We start from the raw sequence: 23,688 nt of genomic DNA, 5'->3' as shown, positions 1-23,688 counted from the left end.
ATATTGTTATCGGTATGAAGCGTTTTAAGGGTGTGAGGGTGAGGAGAAGATAGAAGATGAAACAGAGGGAGATTTAATGGTATACGTAAAATATTGTGGAAATGAACTATTGGAGACGATGTTGCCGACTCACTAGACTTGATAGGGTGAGAAACGAAGATATTAGGAGACAAATGGAAATCGATCTAGATATAATAGACATAATCGAAGCCAAAAGACTTAACTGGTATGGACACCTTCAGAAAATGCCTGAAAATAGATGGCCGAAAAAAATAGAAAAATGGACTCCACCCACAAGAAGAAAACGAGGTAGACCAAGACGATCCTGGAGAGAAGATGTCGAAGATGCAATGACCGCCAGAGACTTAAAAACTGAAGATTGCTTCGACAGAAATCGCTGGAAATTAGGATGCGAGAAGCAGCGACAGCTGTAGAAGACTCGCTTATTATATATATATTACGTAAAATATGTATCTAATAAGGTAATATTTAATACATATATGTAAAATATGTAATGTATGTCATTAACAAAGATCGAATGCTAGAACTCTATATTTTTATCTAGATCGGTGAAGGTCGTTGTTTCATCGGAATACCTATACAAAATACCTACCTACTTAGAAATACGATTCTCGATATGATTACCGGTACTCAAATACAAAAGTAATCATAGTAATCATGTCATTTTTATCCCTTACAGTTCGGTGAAGGTCGTTGTTATATCGGAACACCTCTACAAAATACCTACCTACTGAGATACGATTCTAGATATGATTACCGGTACTCAAATACAAAAGTGATCATAGCAATCAAATCATTTTTATCCCTTAAATAGATCGGTGAAAGCCGTTGTTATATCGGAATACCTATACAAAATACCTACCTACTGAGAAATACGATTCCCGATATGATTACCGGTACTCAAATACAAAAGTAATCATAGTAATCATGTCATTTTTATCCCTTAAACAGATCGGTGAAGGTCGTTGTTATATCGGAACACCTCTACAAAATACCTACCTACTGAGATACGATTCTAGATATGATTACCGGTACTCAAATACAAAAGTGATCATAGCAATCAAATCATTTTTATCCGTTAAATAGATCGGTGAAAGCCGTTGTTATATCGGAATACCTATACAAAATACCTACCTACTGAGAAATACGATTCCCGATATGATTACCGGTACTCAAATACAAAAGTAATCATAGTAATCATGTCATTTTTATCCCTTAAACAGATCGGTGAAGATCGTTGTTATATCGGAACACCTCTACAAAATACCTACCTACTGAGATACGATTCTAGATATGAGATTACCGGTACTCAAATACAAAAGTGATCATAGCAATCAAATCATTTTTATCCCTTAAATAGATCGGTGAAAGCCGTTGTTATATCGGAATACCTATACAAAATATCTACCTATTGAGAAATACGATTCTCGATATGATTACCGGTACTCAAATACAAAAGTAACAAAAGTAATCATAGTAATCAAAGTAACGAATACTGTAAATGATTACTTTATACAAAAGTAACGATTTGTAACGAATATTCGAAAGTAACTATAATCAACATCACTAATTGTGAGGCGCATCTAGGGTCATCTGGTGATGCGAATCCAGCTGCCTGATACAGTAGGGCTAGAGGGGTAGGATTCATACCACCGGTAGTTATGTTTCATTTAACGCCATGGCGACTTGTTGGGCGTGTCTAGATCTACTCCAGACGGGGCAAGCATATTCCCCTGTTGAGAAACATAAGGCCTCAGCTATTGACTTTAAGACCTGGGGGTTTGCACCCCACTTGCTCCCTACAAGTTTCCGGAGAAGGTTGTTTGTCGTAGAAACCTTTTGTCTTGTGCTCTGACAGTGGAATTTATATGTTAGTGACCGATATAATATCACTCCAAGATATTTGGGCCTATCAGTATGTTCCAAGCATTGTTCCTCCCAAGAAACACTTCAGTTTTACATGCGCCAGATGGTTGTTGAGATGGAATGCACATACTTGGGTTTTAGTAGAGTTTCGCTTTAATGAGTTTTGTTTGTAGTAAGTTGACATCATGTTTAAAGCCTCTTCCGTTGTCGACCTACTTGTGTGAGTGTCTTCCCCTTTACGGCGATACCAAGGTCGTCAGCCTAAACAAAACTCTCAGTCTGGGGGTGCATTGGTTGGTCGTTGGTGTAGATGTTAAATAGAGACGACGCCAGAACGCTTCCTTCAGGTAGACCATTATTTTGGGTTCTTCATCTGCTCTTCTTTCCATTTAGCACAACGTATAAGCGTTTGTTACACAACAGTGATCTAATGATATTTACCCAAGTCATAGTCAAGCACAGTGTTATAGATCTTAGTTGGCAAGGTTCTGTGGTTTATCGTATCATAGGCCATATTGCTATTACATAATAAACCTTTTTTTGGTACGCGGGATCCAGTCCTATTATTAGATATCTAGATTAGAATAAATTCTTACCTGTCCTAAACGCTTCTGTCCTGCCCATACTGAGGTATGAATAATTTTCAAGAACAACTGCCCAGTCCTTGGGTTAAAAATAAATATAGCTCCATTGATAGGTTTCGTAGTCAAATTGCCTTCGAACGTCTTATGAATCGTTACTCTGTATACGTTAGTATCGTCGACGAACCAAATGATTTGGTTCGAGAACAGTTCACCATAATTCTGACTCGAAAGGTAGGGTTCGGTAGGTTCACTGGAATACAATTGTAGAGCCTTTCGTATGCGTTCTCGAAGTACATAGAGAGCTGGGTTGGCCTTCATGATTTTTGCCATAGCTTGTTGGATCAATGGTTTGCAACCTGGGAACCAGTTGCCATAAGCGCTAAAAAATAGATCGTGTAGGTAAATATGGGAATATTAATTGTTTAATTTAAAAATTTTAAACATTTAACCTATGCATAAGTTATATTCAATTAAATTCTTATAGTGTATTCTGTTACATTACAGAAATCGGACTTCAGCAGACAGCCTGTTGGCTCTTGGTATCTGCAAATGGAATACTGCATTTTTAATCTTGTAGTTGTATTTAACAGGTTGACACATTGTAGTTTTCTGGCTGCTTTTTATCTCCTGTTTTGAATAGTAGAATTAGTTCGTTTGTTCTACATTCTTCCGGTATTTTATTGTGTTTAATGATTTTGTTAATTAATGTTGTTAATTGTTCTGTCATAGCTCCTCCACAATATTTTAGTAATTCGTTTGGAATTACGTCCTAACCTGCAGCTTTTCTGTTCTTCAGCCTTTCAAGTGTTTTAGAACTTCCTGTGTACTTATATTAAGTAGATATTCAATCCATATATTCGTTTCTAGGTGTTTTGGTTCTATTAGTTCCTTTACTTCCGTTCTTTGACCTCTTATAAAGCGCCATAATATTTCCTTTTGCAGACCATAAAAATTATGTTCCATTTCTTTCGAAAAACATCTACCAAAACAATAAAGTGGAAGTCAGAATAGACATAGGACAACTTACAGAATCTATAGAATAGACATAGGCACAGGAATAAGACAGGGATACTCATTAAGTCCTATGGTCTTCAATTTAATCATTAATGAAATCATCAAAAGCGTCAACAAGGAAAAAGGGTACAGAATAGGGAAAAAAAGTAAAAATACTCTGTTGCGCATACGACGCAATATTGATAGCCCAGATGAAGAGTCTGCAAAAATTAGTCCCCAGATTTAACATAAGAGCAAAAGAGTTGAATATGACAATTTCAACTCAGAAAACTAAATCATTAGTAATCAGTAAAGAACCAATCGAATGTAAAATAGAAATTGATGAACTGATGGTATCAGTATTGAACAATGGAAAAAATACCTTGGAATTACAACGGTGGTAAATTTTTACAGACACCTAATAAAACAGATTTTGCGGTGGACATCACAACTCGTCATTAAATCATACGAAACAAAAAATTCAAAAATATTTTATTAGCTTATGAGTTTCTCGAGATAACGCCGCCGACTTTTTTAGTTTTAACAATTTTTGAGTTTTTGGCATCACCCAGAAATCACAATATCGAAATTTCTTGTTAAAAAAACGGGAAAATCAACACATTTTTCATGGTTACACAAAAAATAGTTATAAAATAAAAAATATCTTATCAGCGTTACCTCACGAAATGCCTAAAGAAAATATATGCAAAATTTCAGGTAGATCGGTCAAGTAGTTTTTGAGTTAGAATTTCCACCGTCTTTATAAAAAAGCAGTTTTGAGAAAAACACTTTTAGAGTTTTGACAACTTTATTTTCAATTTCTATTTTGTCTGTCAAATCATAAAGGGAGGCATACCGGAATGTTTTTGAATCGCGGACTAATTTACAAGAGTAAAGGGGAACAGTAGTTGAACGTTTCTCACTACGATCAATTGAGACGGCGGGAAGCTGCTTTATATTCAAAATGCTGTATTTCCGGTACCTTTGATCCGATCAATCTGAAATTTTCAGATAATATTCTTGAAGCTCTTTACTTTAATTTCAAATAATAAAAAATCGAAAATTTCAAAATTTTCAAGCCATACCTCCCTTAAGGCGGCGAAGATAATGTAAAAGTAGCAACAACCCCAAAATTATGGCATTTAGGTATTCGCTCTGAGCTTCACCGGTATCGCCAACTAGCGGATTATTAATACAGCTTTTGCCGGAAATTTTTAAATTTATTATTTAATTGTTATCGTGTAATATATACAACGCAAAGAAGTAATTAAATTATAATCTATGGTTAATATCAGTAAGTACAAAATTTATGATTCATTATGATTATTTTTTTCTAACTAATATTTATGAAATATTAGTTTCCTTCTTTCTTACTTCGGATACTTTCACAATTATCGTGTAGATGGCGCTTAGATTAATAGATTTGTAGATTAATAGACGAGATGTGATTAATAGACATATTACGAAACGTTAAAAAAACAAAATTTCAGTATTTAAAACGTAAGTATGATATACTTAAGGTAAAAATATATGCCACAGCTTTGGCCAACTAATATTTTTCCTATTAATGTTTTAAATTCCAATGTTTTATATTAATTACTTTGACATTTATGTCAAATTTCCAGTAAAAGTTCACTGACTTGTCACTACAGGCGCTCACGAACTTTTAAATATCCCCTCTACCTACGAGCTCACAGCGGATAGGGAACATTAGATGATAAATAATCAGTATTTCTTAAGGCATTCAAAAGGCAAAAATATACAGGGTGGTCCATTTGAAATAAGAAAGTTTATTAAATTTACAGAAAAACGGAAGATCTGACAATAATATAAATACCACTATAATATCGGCCGCAACACAAGACCCTTACACACCAAAAATTTATAAAATCTCGCAAGCTTTTCGAGATAATTGACGCGTTTCATACTTAAAACTCAATCTGTATATTACATGATTAACATTATTTGATGCAATCAAATTTTATTTATTTGAAGTATAAACTATACCAACGTTAGCAACTTACCTATGCAGATTGTATGCCAAATCAATGGCAATAAGAACTCCAGTCGGAGATGGATATATAGACATATTATCAGTTGTATAATCTAAAAATTTGGCTCTAGCATATCTCTCCACATCGTGGGAGTCGTAATCACCCCATCTAAGTTGAACATCGATCCAGTATTTCTGAGTCGTTGTATTATCCATTGTGTCCCTAAAATAGAATGTATTTTCTTTCAACAAACGGAAGATTGAAAACTTGTAACCATTTAATAAGAAGTAAAAAGCATTCGGCTAAACAGAAGCAAATTCATTTAGCTGAACTCAACTGTTTTCGAGATAAACGCATTTTAAATCTGCGATACAACATATTTTTGTGCATATCATTGTAGTTAGACCCGAAAAATAAACTTGAAACGACAATAATTGTGTCAGTTCTCATATTTATGTCATTGCATCGCAGATTCTACTTGAAGAAATTTGCAATAATTTTTGTACTTTTTTATGGTTTTATGATAATATGCAAAAAATTGTGTTGCCTCGCAGATTTAAAATGCGTTTATCTCAAAAACGTTTCGAGTTTAATGAGATGAATATAGTAAAGTTAAAGTAACTGACAAAAAATACTTCATTTTGGTAAACAAATGACATCGCTAATGTAGTACACAACAGGAAACAGGCATACCAAAAGTGGCTGCAAACAAATGACCCAGATGATAGACGAACAAGTTCCTGGGAAAGTAAACGCGAAGAGCTCAACAAATATTAGGGTCAACAAGATCAAGATAAGCACTGAAACGGTAAAAAATCTGAGAACAAACAGAAAAGAAACGAGGAGGACAGATTTAATAGAAGAAAGATCTTGGATCGAAAATTACTCACAATTTTTAACTGGAACAAGACCGCATTTCACGAACACCAGTACGACAACATATGACGTGGATTACGATGAAGACGATGAAAGTCTCGATGAAGTCGAGGATACAATACGAACTCTAAAAAATCGAAAGTCATGCGGACCACAAGGTATAGCGAACGAATTACTAAAACACAGCCCACAAGTATTACGCGACTTACTGATGTACGTTTTCACCTTATTCAATAAATGACATTACTTACAGGCGGAGTGGACAAAAGCACATATTAACAACATTTACAAAAAAGGAGATAGAAAGAATTGTTCAAACTAAAGGGAGCTAAGTGTCATAAATTCACTCTCAAGACTATGGAAAAATAATAAAAAATAAAATTGAAGAAGAGATGACAGATGTAGAAGAACAAAATAGCTTTCGTGCAGGTAGATCCTGTATGGACAACATATTTTCTCTAAAGCAGATTATTGACAAAAGATTAGCCCACAACCTTTGAACTCATGTAGTCTTTATAGATTTGTCAAAGGCATACGATAGTGTACTAATTTCAATGCTCTGGGTAGCAATGGAAAAACAAGGAATAAGCAAAAAAATACAATCAGTACAACAGCTTTACAAATATATGAAGGTAAATATTAAAACTGGAGACAAATTAATTAAAGAAATTTCTATTAGTAAGAGCCTAAAGCAAGGCTGCTACATAGCACCTATACTCCTTAACCTAAATGAGGCGCTCTCACTACGGATAAGAAACTGCTGCAATATGAGCATCTCAATCGAAGACAATATATTGTACACGATACACTAGACCAAGTGAGGCCTCACCATTATTTTATAAAAAAAAAAACGAGTACTTAGCTGTAGGACAAAAACCAAAAAGCCTACAATTTGAAATGGGAATTATAAAACCAACAAAAACCTTAAATTACTTGGAAGTCCAAATATCATCAAAAGCAGGGAGTAACGAAGAAATAGATTGACCAAAGCAAGATCATCACCAGACGGCTACACTGACTATTGTGGAATAATAAAATAAACACAATAATAGAAAGTATTGGGTTGTACGGCGCCGAACTCTGGAAAATGAACTAAAGAAACAAATCAAAAGTTAAGGTCACGGTAATGAACTATTGGAGAAGATGTTGCCGGTTCATTAGACTTGATAGGGTGAGTAACGAAGATATTAGGAGAAAAATTCAAAATTATCTAGACATATAGACACAATAAAAGCCAAAATACTTAACTGGTATGGACACTTTCACAGAATACCTGAAAATAGATAGGCAAAAAATTTAAAAATTGAAGAAAACGAGGTATACCAAGACGATCCTGGAGAGAAGATGTCAAAGATGCAATGAACGCCAGAGATCTAAAAACTGAAGATTGCTTTGACAGAAAACGCTGGAAATTACGATGCGAGACACGTCGCCAGCTGTAGAAGACTCGCTTATTATACAGGATATTTGGTAAAGAATGGGCCATAGTTTAACCTTAGATTCCTGAGGTTAAAATAGGTCGATTTAAGCTAACTTACCTTAGTACAAAAGTTGATAATAACCGAAATACAGGGTGTCAAAGTTACACTTTTATTTTATTTATTCTTGAATATTTTCTGACAGGCATGGGGTAACAACACGAAATTTAGTAAGCGGGGGTTTTTTGGGATGAGAAATCTAAATTCACCACCAGAAATGATGTATATTTATTCTCTTAATATTTTTACTTAAAAAAGGTATACTAAAGAAATTTGCGATACATTTTTGTAAATTTTTATGGTTTGAAGTTATTTTTTCGGGTGTAACTACAATGATAATAAGCAAAAAATTGTGTTGCCTCGCAGATTTAAAATGCGTTTATCTCAAAAATGTTTGAGTTTATGAATATAGTATACCTTTTTTAAGTAAAAATATTAATAGAATAAAAGTTTTGAGTCAAAAGGTATGTAGAGTTTTGTAATAAAAAAAATTTAACCTATTTAATGAGCGATGAAAGGCGTATGTAGCGCCCTCTGGGCAATACATCATTTTTGGTAGCGGATTAAGATTTCTCTTCCCAAAAACTCCGCTTACCAAATTTCGTGTTATTATCCCATGCGTGTTAGGAAATATTCAAGAATAAATAAAATAAAAGTTTAACTTTGACACCCTGTATTTCGGTTATTATCAACTTTTGTACTAAAGTAAGTTAGCTTAAATCGACCTATTTTAACCTTAGCAATCTAAGGTTAAGCTATGGCCCATTCTTTACCAAACACCCTGTATGTATACTAAAAACATTTACGCTCTTGCGATTGTTTTGGATACTTACTTTGTGTCTGCTAATAATGACGGTCGGGATACATTCCATTTATATGCCGAAAACAGTAAAATGTCCGCACAAGATGAGTTCATCTTGTATGATTTTCTAGGATGGATAGTTTCTTTTTGGACAGTTTCAATTTCTAATGCGTCCAATTCTTGATCAAATACCTAAGAAAATATAAGATATTAATATTAGTGTATTAGATCAACAAATCAACAAGAACACAAAATATTTCTCCCATGTTTATTGCATTACATAGGTTTTCCACGATATCTGGACGAATAGGGTGAGCTTTAAGCTGTCTCTACAATTTGATTCAAACATGTTCAATCGGATTAAGGTTTGGACTCTTAGCAAGCCATCTTCATTTATAGTACTGAATCGCCCCAAAATTTTTCACGCTGCAACAAATTTTTTACCTAACCTTCTCCAATCTCTGCGACGTCTTTCAAGTTAACATGAGCTAAATTTGGATTCATCATACACTCACCGGCACAAAATTCCGCCACCCAAAATTTTTAATTAAGTTTGACAATCTATAAATTTCTTATTTGTACTCCAATTTTCAAGATTCTTGCATCAGTTTGTAGGTACATGCATTGTGGTCGTTTTGTCATTATTCCAGCAACAAAATTTTTTTGTTTAGAGGGCATTATACGGGGGGTGAATGGCAGCGTTGTATTTTATCCTAACTTTAAAAAATTCTGTGGAAAAATTGGAGGGCTGATTTTGTTTCATACTCCTTTTGTATTCTCCTGAAGGTATCGCTAAAATTTTGTTTTTTGAATTATCCGAATATCTCTTTTCTTATAAGAGCTGTAAATAAAAACACTGCTTTTTTAATTAAAAATATCAGATAAAGTAAATAAAAGTAAATAAAAATAAATAAAAAATTATAAAATAAATAAAAATAAATATTAGATAAAAACGCACTAAAATTAACAAAACAAAACAAAATTAACCACAAAACAAAACAATTCAATAGCGGGTATGTCCACCTCTTGCAACAGCGAGTGCTCGCAATCTGTTTGGCATCGAATAAAGATGTATTATCCTGGGGAAGAGCCCGATATTCCTTTACCAGGGCCATAACTGTAAAAAAATTTCTGGATGCCTAGGATGACGACGAATAGCTTTTTTAATTCATCCCATAAATGCTCGATAGGACTGACATCTGGGCTGCATGCGGGCCATTCTAATCTTATCAATCCAACCTCTATTTTATGAGTCCATTAGTGTTGTTGTTCTGAAGCTAGTTCCTTGTAGCATTTTTATGATTAACTATTTAGATGAGAAATACGCCACAATCAAATTGAAAAAATAATTTTATTAACATTTCGAATTTATAAATAACATAAATTATTTAAATATTATACCAATATATGTTTAAACTTGGACTGGAGCTGGACTCTATATAGGTGGTTCTCTTTTTTTGTATTTCCAGTGGTTGAAGTTGAAATAATATTATAAGTACTGATTTAAATGTATTAAGAACATGTATTAGGGAAAAATTTACAAAACCAGTATATGAAACAAAATTTATCTTACATTAGACAACGAAGCCCGATTTGGGCTTCAAAATGTTAATAAAATTATTTTTTCAATTTAATTGTGGCTTATTTCCCATCTAAATAGTTTATCCATTAGTGTTTTTATTTACAAAAAATGGTACAGCCCTTACAAGAGATATTCGGATAATTCAAAAAAACAAAATTTTAATAATGCCTCCGGGATAATATGAAACGTCTCTAAAACAAAATCAGCTCTTCAATTTTTCCACAGAATTTCTTAAAGTTAGGAGAAAATACAACGTCTCCAGTCATCCCTGTATAATACTATGCAAGCAAAATGTTGGTGTTACCGGAATAATACCACTCGATATCAATACATGTACCTACAAACTGATGCAAGAATCTTGAAAATCGGAGCACAAATAATATAGTTATGAATTGTCAAACTTAATCAAAAATTTTGGGTGGCGGAATTTTGTGCCGGTGAGTGTAAAACAGAACTAGCCTTCAATCATTTGTATTCTAAATGTTGGTAAAGCAAAGGAACTCACTGTTGATCTGATCGAAACTCTGAAATAGCGCAGATACTTCGGCGATTCAAGTAAACTGTTTGACCAGGTATTTATTTACCGTCTAGTCGGTGCGTTTTGGTTCAAATCAGTCTTCTTGCAAAGCCTCTTTGATAACGGGTAAACCTAGAAACACGTGTCAGGGGATGGCAAGAAACTCGATTTGAATCAAAACGAAACCGTTTATTTTTATTTTAAAATAATTACACTTTATAAAAAAGAACTTTTTTATAATAAAACGTTTTTATTATTTATAGGAGAGAATATAAAATAATTTGACGATATAAAATGCTTAAAATTCCAAAAATTACACTACTTATAATAAAAAAGTACTTTTTATAACACGGTTTTGTTATATACAGGACCCAACATGTTTCGAAAGAATAAAATATGAATTTTTAGTAGGTGTATTAACTGTTAAAATTATAATTCCATAAATTACACTAGTATAAAAAAGTACTTTTTATAATATCACGGTTGTTTAAAATGGTATATATAATAATTAACTTATAAAATATGAATTTTAAGTATATCAACTTTTAATTATTGATTAAAAAAATTTAAAAAAAGATACGCAACAGCCGTGTTCGAACTAGGGAACTCTCATCTGCAGTCTAATGCCACTGACCCACCATCAATTTGTAGATATCGATTTATTAACGTACTTTAAAATATCATTGCATTAGTCACATTTTCAAAATAGTTTTAAATAAAAAAAAATCGATTTATCTATACAGGGTGATTGATTAGTGGGGTAAAGCTTCGTAGATCCGTTATAGATAGCAATAAAAGTTAATAACAAAAATTGTAACCAACATTGATTACAGATTGATAATCAGTAATCGTAAATTGTAAATTTGGATAGATTTAGACCCGTAATTAATAATTTGCTCTGAAAAATGAAAATATCTCGAAAACTAATAAATTTAGACATAGGGAATGTTATATAAAAATTGGTACGGTGATGGTACTTTTCGATAGTGATATAAAATATAGGATGTTTCATTTAAAATTACTGAGAAAATAATGTACTTGAGTTTTGACTCACCCTGTATTCAATATAAAGAAAATTAGCAATATCGATTATTTATGAAAATTTTGACAATAAATAAAAAAATACGGCAGTAATAAACCATTGCCGTTGTGCTTATTTTTATTTGTACGGGGAGTTAAACTTGTTACGATTTTCATATCAAATTGGTTATAACTTTGTAAACACCTTGTACAACATACTAAACCTTTATATTTTTGTAATGAAGAAGTTAGGAAGATTTTGAATATAAAATAAAATACAGGGTGTTCCATTTAAAAAAACATACCTTTGATCTGTCACTATGTTATCGAACACCCTGTAACATTCTAACTAATTTTGTAATGTGAAGTTCAAAGTTGTCTACAATTTTTGTTATTAACTTTTATCGCTATCCATTACTATAACGGATCTACGGAGCTTTACCCCACTAATCAAACACCCTGTATAATAACAGTTAAATATTGCATTGTTAGCTAGTTCTAAGCTATTCTGAAAATTTCAGGTACCTAGATAGCCTAGAAGTATTTTTAAAATGGATTACAAAATTTGCGGAGATTGTGACACCGACCAAGCGTATATAAAAACGTTTTAAAATAATAAATTTATTATATTACCTGACACAAATCCATAACTATCGATTCATGGACTTTTTGCCACAAGTGAGCTCTGAAAATCTGAATGAGGGAAATTTTCAAGGTGGGTATTTTACCATGCATGAAAATACCAGTTAAATCCAATTGTACTTGGAAACCAACATATACGTTAGCTCTGTTTATTGTAGGTGACCACCATAAGGTAAAACGACGATTTGGAATCTGGTTCAAACCAGATCTTTGGGCATTGGTTAGTTTCTTATATTTCATTGACTCCTCAAAACCAGAAGCTTTTTCCCTGAAAGTAAAAGAATATTAACACACGTTTTGAATATACATACCTACATCTTTACATTTAATATTATTATATCCATTATTTAATGCAAGAATCTTTATCACACTGTCTGTTATATAATTTTCAGGAAGATTATTTTCAGTAAGTACAGAGCAATTGATTTCTTCGTTTTTTTTTTTCGTTTTACGTTTCCACTTCCCTGTGGGAGACCATTTTTTGTCCTTTGTCCTCCAAAGAAGCGTTTGTTATGGAGATATATCTCCATCAACCTTGTAAGTAGGATATCCTGTCGGAAATCCTTTGTAATTTCGTACAGTTTTACCAACAGCCAGTGATGGTTAACTGTATCAGCAACAGTTAAGGCTATGAACGATATCTCTGTTATTTCTTTCCGTTGAAAACCATATTCAATGCGTTAGGCGAGGTTAAGGGTTTGTTTGAGAGGGTAAGGAATCCTTCTTGTTCTGGTCTAAAATTGTTTACATCCGCTGGATCCTTCCCTGGTTTTAAGAAGGCCAATACTCTAGCTTTCTTCTAGATTTTGGAAATTTGTAATGTGCGGATGCAACAAATCATCAATCACATCAATGTTCATTCCTATGATCAAACCCGTTTCCTTACAACGTTAGGATATTATTTAGAACACTGTGAAGCTTGCACCAGTATTTTTTCATAATTACGTTGCAATCGAATGCTCAGAAAAATATGAAATCATAAGGATATTTTCACTAGATAATAAATTTCACAAAACCATTGCGGAAATAATGCTCCAATTATTATTCTGCTTCATGTGCCATCCCCGCTACGAATTATTATTAGCAATTTAATAAATGTCACAATTTCTGACTGCATAAAATATAGAAAATTTTTAACTTACCAGAAGAGACCTTCCCATGTTGGGAAATAAGTTCCTTTGAATAATGTGTGCTCGAGAATACCTTCTACACCTCCAAGAGCTTGGATCATGTCAGTTCGGTAGTTGTTCAAGTTCCATAATTTGCCGTCGTGTCTTTGATGCGTCCACCAGAACGGATTTTGTTTTAGTACCTAAATAAATAAAGCTGAATTAAAGGCTAGTTGTAATAAATGCCGTAAAATTGCTTTACGAAGATAATGAATGTAGAATAAACGTAGCAAAAACCCACTCGAAACAGTTTAAGATCGATAAAGGACTTCGACAAGGATGTTGCCTGTCACCAACTTTATTTAAACTGTATATAGATAAAACACTTCAAACACTGGAACACGAAATGTGAGATGGGAGTAAAAATTTATGACAACTATATCCATAGCCTGTTTGTCGATGATCAAATAATTTTAGCAGAAGACAAAGACAACACCGTCTACATGATAAAAAAGCTGGAAGAAGAATTTTTAAGCTGAGGTTTGAAAATTAATTATGATAAAACTCAATATATAGTCATTGGAAGCACCGCAGAAGACCTTGGGAGAAACTTTAATAAATACAGGATAAGATGCACCTTTGAGTCTTAGATCAATTTTCAGCTTGCCATAAGAATAGAAAATTATGGTGTAACGTAAGTGAGACTTAAAGTGGCCCTATCTATAAGCTGAGCTGGGCTAAGCTGGAGCTTAAGATTTGTTGGTGCAACCAGGCATCAAACACTGGAACGTGAAATGTGGACAGATGGGAGTAAAAATTTATGACAACTATATCCATAGCCTGTTTGTCGATGATCAAATAATTTTAGCAGAAGACAAAGACAACACCGTCTACATGACAAAAAAGCTGGAAGAAGAATTTGGAAGCCGAGGTTTGAAAATTAATTATGATAAAACGCAATATATGGTCATTGGAAGCACCGCAAAAGACCTTGGAGGAAACTTTAATAAATACAGGATAAGATGAATACTGATGATACTGATATAATAAATAAAATAATGAAAGGAAAGACAATAACACGACAATTACACTGGATTGCATGTAGCGACGATATTACAAGCAAAACTGAACACAAAATCATTAAGCCAATTCAAAATTATCACAAATGGAAGAAATTTATCGTCAGATTAAGAAATTTGTAACTTACTTGGTACTGTTTGAATTCTGTCCTAATTCTCCATCCCTTGTCGTACGCCAAAGTATGCCTATCTTTCTGGAAAAGCGTATTGATCCTAGGTATACCTCTATCCCAAGAATCTTCCAAGTCTTCCAAAGTCAGCCTTCTATTCTGAGCGTTCGCTTCTTGCCTTTTCAGAGCATACTCAGCCCACACTCTCTGCGAATCTATAAACTCAGATTCCCACGGTTGGATATATCTGTACAAATTAGGAATCAACTGATCTTCATCGTGACTTATACCAGATCTGAAGTGAGTGATTCCTACATCCGTCTGCTTAGACCATCTCAAGTCTGACTGGGGGATCAACACGTGGCCCATGGATAACATACCCAATCCACCCAATTCTTTGGGGGTGTAAAATACGACTGGAGGGAATCTGCTAGGCATTTTTGAATTAAGACCGATTTTGATACGAGTTTGTATTTTATTTTCACACTTTACGAGTAAATCTAGTAGTTCCTGGGTGTTTACCACGGCTTCTCGGAAATATGTCATCAATCCTATTAGAGCTGTGTTCCATTTATTTACAATCTGAAATTATAAAAGAAAGAATGCAAATTAAGGTTTTACAGGTATGTAAAAGTGTTAATTAACAATGTAGTCTGGGCATATTATCGAAAAATGGGCTATTTTTGGGAGATTTGATTTACCAGCTATTTTATTCCTGGAATCGAATCTTAAGATCGCATATATTAGTAATAAAGGTGTGAAAAGTCCGCAGAAAATATGCTATCTTGAAATGAAATCTTTTTTTTTTCAATTGTTGCTCTGTTACTTCGAAAATTTTAACTTTAAACCAAAAACACCCAAATAAAATTAACCGTAATTTAATCCTGCACAGATATTTTTTCAATTTACTTCGACGAAAATTTTCCTCGGAAAATCCGGGTTTTGACAACAAAGTATTTAATTTTCAACTAAGATTTTAGGGAACAAATTATTTATCAAAAATAGCTTGGTGACATAAAAGCTTTTTTGTATTAGATTATATTTCCGGAAGCCGGCGACAATCTAACAAATATTTTAGCAACAATTAAATTGTTAATTAAAAATTTACGGTCGCAATAATAATCAGAATAATCACGATACACCAGAATAACTATGATTTTCGAATAAAAAGGCACTATACTTAGCTAACGAACTTTACAGAATTGAAATTGAACTATTTGAGCGGCCCCAGGAATATTTTAAGTTGTATTGTAAGTTATTAACAATTTTTTGGGTTGTAAACAAATTGAATATTTTGGCGACTATTAGATTAAATTAAATTAAGAAAACGGTATTGGAAAGGACGTGACAGGACACTTCCATTAAAAAAAAAGATAAATTTCGAGAAGTGGTTCGTGAGATACAACCGGTCAAAGTTGACCGGCCTATGTGACGAAGTTATAATAATAGGATTTATACAATAGTAGTTATAAATAAAAATAGAATAAATTAGTTATAAACAATTTGGCATACACATAGCTAACATGTCAAAGAAAAAAAAATGATATTGTGCCAATGTTGCTTTTGCCCTGGGTGAGAGTTTCACCCCTTCTCGGGGTTGAAAAAATATACGTTCAAAATAAGTCCGGAAATATATAAACTGACTAATTCTAAGCAACTTTTGTTCGATAGCGCTTTTTAAGTCAATACTTTTCGAGTCATTTGCGAGTAAATATGTTCATTTTTCAACAAAAAAAAAATGAAATAACTCAAAAAGTAAGTATTTTATCGAAAAAACCATTCTTAGCAAAAATATAGCTCACAAAAAGTGAAAAAATGGTGTATTTATGAGATCTATAGACTCAGTAAAAGAGGAGTTGTGGCTAATAAAAAATAGGTTCACACTTCAATTCAAACAATTCAATAAACAAACACTTTAAAGAAGTTGTAATGAGTTTTCCTTAAAAAGTGCATCATTTTTTGGGTGTTTCACGTTGAAATATTCGCTTTGGAATTTAACGAATATGAACCTATTTTTTATTAGCTACAACTCTGCTTCTACTGGTTCTAGAGACCTCATACATACACCAATTTTTTACTTTTTTACAAGCTATATTTTTGTTAAGGTTTTTTCGATAAAATAATTACTTTTTGAGTTATTTGCGAAAATTCGTCTAAAAACGTGTTTTTTTTTTTGTTGAAAACTAAATATATTCACTCGCAAATAATTCTGAAAATATTGACTTGGTGAAAAAACGCTATAGAACAAAAGTTTCTTAGAATTAGTCAGTTTATCCACTTCCGTACTTTTGACATCCCCTTATTTTCACCCCCCGAGAAGGGGCGAAATTCACCCCCAGTACAAAAGCGCACATATGCACAATATAACTTTTTGTCAAAGTAGTTTTCAATCCTAATAGTAAATTATTAATATTGAAAATATTAAAGATATTACTAAAAGATTTTTAAATTGAAAACTTATTGGTACACTTTCTGGTGACACCTCCAAGACTTCTACAATTTGCAAGTCAAATGGATGCTGCAGTGAAGACGAGAGGGAAGGAATTCTACACTATGCAATTCACATCCCCCGTCTGCAGCTGGTAAAGTTCCAACGGAAAAATGCAGCTAGTTACTCTACGGAGTAATACGACTATAAAATAAAAATGTATACCATTTTTATTCATTAGTCTAAGGTATGATGAGTTCCACCGATGGAAGCACAGACGTCCGAAGCAACAAATAGTGGGATAAGAGTACAAAAGTGATAAGTGATAGTAGTGAGTTCGTAGCTCGAAAACAAGTGCCGAAGACAGCGTTACAAACGAAGATCAAGTACCACGACCGCCTCTAAGGTAAGTGAATTTTAGAAAATTACAGAAGGGCATAAGCCCCCAAAAAAATATAAATAAAATAAAAAATGGCGAAAGCCCCCAAAAAAAATTATAAAAAACCATAAAACACATACAAACTCGAGCAACGAGTCATCGGGCGGAGCCCACTAGGGCTCAGCACGATGACTCGGGGCCCAAGCAAGCAATTTTTAGTTCCGCGGATAAGTAAGAAAGAAGATAAAGGCATAGAGCGCATCACGCTGGCCTAGTTTTTTGCATTCGATTAGGGTACCACAATGGAATCTTATTACCCAGGATTCCATTGTGAAGAGCATTTGACTACGATAGTTGTGCCCCCATCGCGCATCAGCGTGCTATGGGGGGGAAAGGGATGGCCTGGGGCATTGGAGCGAGGTGGGGTGATCCCTGTATATACTCGGGTCAAAACACCTCGCCCCAATGAATTGTTACACCCGAATGTACTCTTTCGAGAGGGTGGACATTCCCACAGGTCGGGTTAAATCAAATTGCTTGCTTGCTTTTATTCATTAGTATAATTTATTCAGTAGTATAATTGAAAAGTAAGATTGTTTTGCCTTCGCATTGCAACTGAATAAAAATGGTATACATTTTTATTTTATAGTCGTATTACTCCGTAGAGTAACTAGGTGCATTTTTCCGTTGGAACTTTACCAGCTGCAGACGGGGGATGTGAATTGCATAGTGTAGAATTCCTTCCCTCTCGTCTTCACTGCAGCATCCATTTGACTTGCAAATTGTAGAAGTCTTGGAGGTGTCACCAGGAAAGTGTACCAATAAGTTTTCAATTTAAAAATCTTTTAGTAATATTTTTAATATTTTCAATATTAATAATTTACTATTAGGATTGAAAACTACTTCGTCTTTCAATGCCAGATGGCGCTAGCCACCTACTATCATCACTTCGGTTGCAATGGGTGGGAAAAGCTCTCGATGCGAATCAGTTAAAATATGGAGAACAGTGCCTACGTTCTTTCCGATGAGGCTCCAATAAGAGCCGAAAATCGCGATTCAAGGGACTGGACTGCACTCCGTATTCTAATTGAAAAGTAAGATTGTTTTGCCTTCGCATTGCAACTGAATGAAAATGGTATACATTTTTATTTTATAGTCGTATTCCTCCGTAGAGTAACTAGGTGCATTTTTCCGTTGGAACTTTACCAGCTGCAGACGGGGGATGTGAATTGCATAGTGTAGAATTCCTTCCCTCTCGTCTTCACTGCAGCATCCATTTGACTTGCAAATTGTAGAAGTCTTGGAGGTGTCACCAGGAAAGTGTACCAATAAGTTTTCAATTTAAAAATCTTTTAGTAATATTTTTAATATTTTCAATATTAATAATTTACTATTAGGATTGAAAACTACTTCGTCTTTCAATGACAGATGGCGCTAGCCACCTACTATCATCACTTCGGTTGCAATGGGTGGGAAAAACTCTCGATGCGAATCAGTTAAAATATGGTGAACAGTGCCTACGTTCTTTCCAATGAGGCTCCAATAAGAGCCGAAAATCGCGATTCAAGGGACTGGACTGCACTCCGTATTCTAATTGAAAAGTAAGATTGTTTTGCCTTCGCATTGCAACTGAATAAAAATGGTATACATTTTTATTTTATAACTTTTTGTCTTTGACATGTTAGCTATGTGTATGCCAAATTTCAGGTCAATTCAAGCGGTTCTTAAAATTTGGAGCAAAACCCGTGAGTAAATTACTACATTATTAAAATTGGGTACCGACTTGAAATATGAATTTCTCTTTAAATAATCCCATTTCCATCGTTTTTAATAATTGTATACATAAAATTTATAAAGTTTGTACCTTCGTAAATGTAGTTGAACCTGAAGCCATAAGAATCTGTCGAACTCTATTATGAAATCGACTCATGGATTCATCGTCTACTCGCAAGAAACATTGAGCCGTTCTTTCTTTACTTCCTTCATGTTGAAGGTTCCATACTCCGTCCCTATGGGTGAATTCTTCGTGTTGCGTACGGCACTAAAAAGAGACATATTTGTTGAGTAACATGACATAAATAAAGGCAAAATTAAAAAATATACATTGATTTTATTTAACAAAATGCAATTATTAAGAAAAAGAAGGTGTATAAAGAGTATTTGGACCAAACATATATGGACAAAAAGACTTCAACTGAGAATTTCATACAGAAAATTTTACTGGATGCTAGGAAAAAACTCTCACCTACAGATGGACAACAAGCTGCTGATATAGAAAACAAAAATAGAACCTATTTGGACATATGGTTCGCAGCTCTGGGGATCAGCTAGCAAATCTAATATTACGAACATACAACGATTTCAATTCAAAACTGAGAACAATCGCTAATGCTCCTTGGTATATCGAGAATGACGCAATACATAGAGATCTGCAGGTACTAGCAGTCTCTGAAGAGTGCAAAAAATCTTCTGAACAATATCAAAATAGGTTGCGGTCCTAACACCCCGGAACACAATCTTTTCAACAACCAACAAGCGAAGACATTGAAGCGATATGATCCCTTGGAGCTACCTAAGCGATGCTTTTTGCTGGGGGTCCTTTTAGACAGTAATTGTAAATGGTCAAACCACATTTCTAATTTGAAATCCAGATTAAGTAGCGCATGTTATGCATTGAGAATTCTTTCACGTCTCTTTAATACATCAATATTAAAAACAGTATACTTTGCCCACTTTTGCTCAAAAGCCAAATATGGCATTTAAGTCTGTAGATATTCGTACTTCAGAAAAGAGCTGATAGGATAATGTATAAGATGAAATTTAGAGATTCTTGTAGAGGCATCTTTAGACAAAAAAATATTCTTACAATGCCTGGTCTGTATATATTTTCGTGTATAATGTATTTACATTGTAAAATTTATGAATTTAATAAATTTCAATTTAACCATGTTTATTCAACAAGATTCAGAGACAATAACTTTATGCTTCCACAACATCGTTATGTTTTGTTGGAAGGTAGCACACATTATGCAGCGATAAGTTTCTTTAACAAATTGCCAATAGATATACGAATGAATTTACATCAGCCAAACTTTCGGAGATGTGTACATCAATAATTTGTGAGCTAGAGCCATATTCTAAAAATAAATTTTTAAGTATGTTTTATCGTATTTATTAATTTATATACTTTTAAGATGTATGTCTGTAACTTTGACTTGTCTCATACATGTACTTTGTATAATGTCGCATGTGATCAATAAATTTGACTTGAGTTGATATGCTGACAGAGCCTACAGCAGTGGAAGCTACGCCTGCAACAGAGCGCAGCCATTGTGCTCTGTGCCGTTTTTAGTTTTCGTTCTCGCGAATCAGTGTAAGTATGTGCGTATCTCACCGGTAAGCAAACCAATGTGTGTCGTGATGCTTTGGTCACTGGACCTTACATCTCTCTGTCATTGTAAAGACAAACAATTTTACTTATTGTTTTCATTGTAAAACAGATTTTAAAAAATGTTGGATCGTAATAAAGAAAAATATTTTTTAGATACTTGCGCAAGCTTACCTTTGGTAGTATTCTACATTCAAATCCAGACATATTAAACAACAGATTGGGATTATCCTTAGAGTACACGCTAACAAAGCTGTTCTCCCATTGAATAGTTGTAACAGATCTCGGCAATCTGTTTTTAATGTCCCAAAATACTGCTCTTCCCCTAAAACATCAATGCAACTTGAAACAAAGGTCAATACAGTTTTAAAATACTTACAAATTAACATCGTGCTTCATTAGACGCATTCTTGCATCTCTGGGCCAGCATTTTTTATTATTGTAACCGACAATGTTTTCATTATTAGGATCTGGATGTTCTGTTAGGTATCTTTGGATCAAATCTTTGGCTTCTTCTGCAGAAAATCTGTAACATTTGTTGAATTAAAAAATATGTTAAGCGTCAACTGATAACTGCGTTCCAATCAGTGCTTCCAATTATAGAGCTCAACTATAACAATCTTTCCAAATAATCGACAGAAGATGTCCCAACTTAGCAGATGTAAGTAGCGACCATAGCCTAATTATGTAAAATAAGAATAATCATAAAATACTTCACACTCAAGATAGCGGCATCAACAAAAACAAAAATCAGAGTCGAGGGACTTAATGCGGAAGTCATGAAATACTTATTATAGAGAATGTTGTTCTAAAGCTATTTCCTTGTGGCATTTTTATAATCAACTATTTTCAATGGAAAATAAGCCACAACTTTATCAAAAAAATATTTTTTATTAACGTTTCGACGCCCAAGTTGACAACGACACCCGACTTGGGCGTCGAAACGTTAATAAAATATTTTATCGCCAACTGTCACTAAAGTCATTCATTATTGTACTCATTTGCCCTCATTTGCGGCAGTAAAGTAGCACTTTATAGTACTGAAAGAATTTTACTTTACCTGCCGCGATTAATAAAATTAACCCAGATTGAATGTAAGTGGTCGATGGCAGTAATCGAATGGCGAATATTTGAGTGGACTTAAAATTTATTTACTTGTAATTATTAAAAATATTGTACGCAATTTGCTATATTATCAATTAAATTTATGTCAAAAAGTGAAATTCTGTAGTATTTTGTAATTATATTCATATAAAATAAATTAAAACGTTACCGATTTAGTAATTATGCAATATTCATAACTATCGATTAAAAATCGAAAGCGGCCATCTTGCAAGTTATCTGTCATCACTGTCATGAAATTATTATGACGTTTAAAATTTGAAAAGTTCTCAAATTGTAAATTGCAAGGTGTTAAAACCAATATCAAATTATGTTGGCAAATATTATTTTATATCAATAAAACATATCTTAACCGATTGTCAAATATACCAGCAAACGAGAAGTAAACTCAACCTTCCCAGGAACATATCTGAGCTTCTTAGAGTCAATACAAATATCAACAATATCATAATACAGTTTTTAACGGAAATAGGAATAAATGACATTTAATTGTATCACAAATTTTTCAGGTATAATTTTTGTTAGTACATTATGTATTTACTTAATATTATAATCTCTATTTATTTTTAATATGTATTTTCCATTGTTGTCGTTTATAACCCGTGGTTCGGACGACATTAAATTAAAAAAATATATGCTGGCGATAAAATTTTGTATGCACCACGTCAGTAAAGACTCCTTATCGAACTCGTCTGTTACTCGCCTCACTCGCTTCGCTCTCTCTTCTCGTAATATCAGACTCGTTCGATAAAGAGTCACGTTACTGACTTGGGACATAAATACCTATTTTTTGATAAAATTGTGGCTTATTTCCCATTGAAAATAGTTACTTATAGAAAAAAGAACCGCCGAAACGGGGTGAAACTCACACCCAGGGTAAAAGCACACATCGGCACAATATCACTTGTTTTGTTTGACATGTTAGCTACGTGTATGCCAAATGTCGTGTCATTCCAAGTGGTTTTTTAAAATTTAGAGCAAAAAACCGTGAGTAAACGTACTATAAACGTACAGAACGTGGTTTAAGCGATCACGAGTAGTGGCAATCGATTTAGCGTATAAAAATACTATGAAAAAGACTACAAACTTGCTGTAGATAGCGCATTATTTGGAGCTTTTCGGCGAATAAACAATTATTTTGTTAAATGAAGTAAAAGTCAGACTTACTCTCAATCTTTATTATAACTTCCGACGACCGGTTTCGCTCTTTAAAATTTGTAGAGCATCTTCAGGTCAAAGGTAACAAGTTACAAAATGATTCGGATACAAGGTGCTATCAACTCAGTTTTCATTATCATGATGTTTCTTTTAAAGTTATGTTAACGGGATATGGTGGAATAGACGGACGATGCAGCAAAGGTAAACAAATCTATGGGACTTAGGAGTTCTTGAGGGTGATGAGATAGTTGGTGTAAGTTAACCAGCAAATCTATGTCTGTTATTATGTTTGTGTAAATCAAATTAGTGAATGACTTATTTACAATTTTACAATTTTAATGTGTGTTGATTTTAAAGATTTTATTTTTATTTTATTTTAATTTTATCTATATTTATATATATATTAAAGAATTCTATTTATTATTAATGTAAGATTGACAACGTTTGGATCGTAAATCTATTGAGTAATTATTGTGTATGTTAGAACTTGATTGTGCAGTTGCAAACTGATTATTTTAAGGTCAAAACCAGATCTGTGAC

General features: G+C 33.5%; 1 protein-coding gene across 1 annotated transcript in view; it reads right to left on the bottom strand.

Moving 5' to 3' along the window:
- LOC126889947 (pre-mRNA-processing-splicing factor 8) overlaps window positions 1-23,688 on the bottom strand; it is a 194,841-nt gene that overhangs the window by 41,551 nt on the left and 129,602 nt on the right. Inside the window, exons 12-20 of the mRNA XM_050658702.1 lie at window positions 21,248-21,394; window positions 21,043-21,193; window positions 19,345-19,521; window positions 14,692-15,255; window positions 13,518-13,687; window positions 12,367-12,643; window positions 8,646-8,806; window positions 5,489-5,680; window positions 2,484-2,850 (exon numbers count right to left, since the gene is read on the bottom strand). Coding sequence (XP_050514659.1) covers window positions 2,484-2,850; window positions 5,489-5,680; window positions 8,646-8,806; window positions 12,367-12,643; window positions 13,518-13,687; window positions 14,692-15,255; window positions 19,345-19,521; window positions 21,043-21,193; window positions 21,248-21,394 — 2,206 coding nt within the window. The remainder of the gene's footprint in view (window positions 1-2,483; window positions 2,851-5,488; window positions 5,681-8,645; window positions 8,807-12,366; window positions 12,644-13,517; window positions 13,688-14,691; window positions 15,256-19,344; window positions 19,522-21,042; window positions 21,194-21,247; window positions 21,395-23,688) is intronic.

The sequence above is a fragment of the Diabrotica virgifera genome, chromosome 8, assembly GCF_917563875.1.
Source record: "Diabrotica virgifera virgifera chromosome 8, PGI_DIABVI_V3a".
NCBI classification, from domain to species: domain Eukaryota; kingdom Metazoa; phylum Arthropoda; class Insecta; order Coleoptera; family Chrysomelidae; genus Diabrotica; species Diabrotica virgifera.
This window is presented reverse-complemented; position numbering and strand designations above follow the sequence as displayed.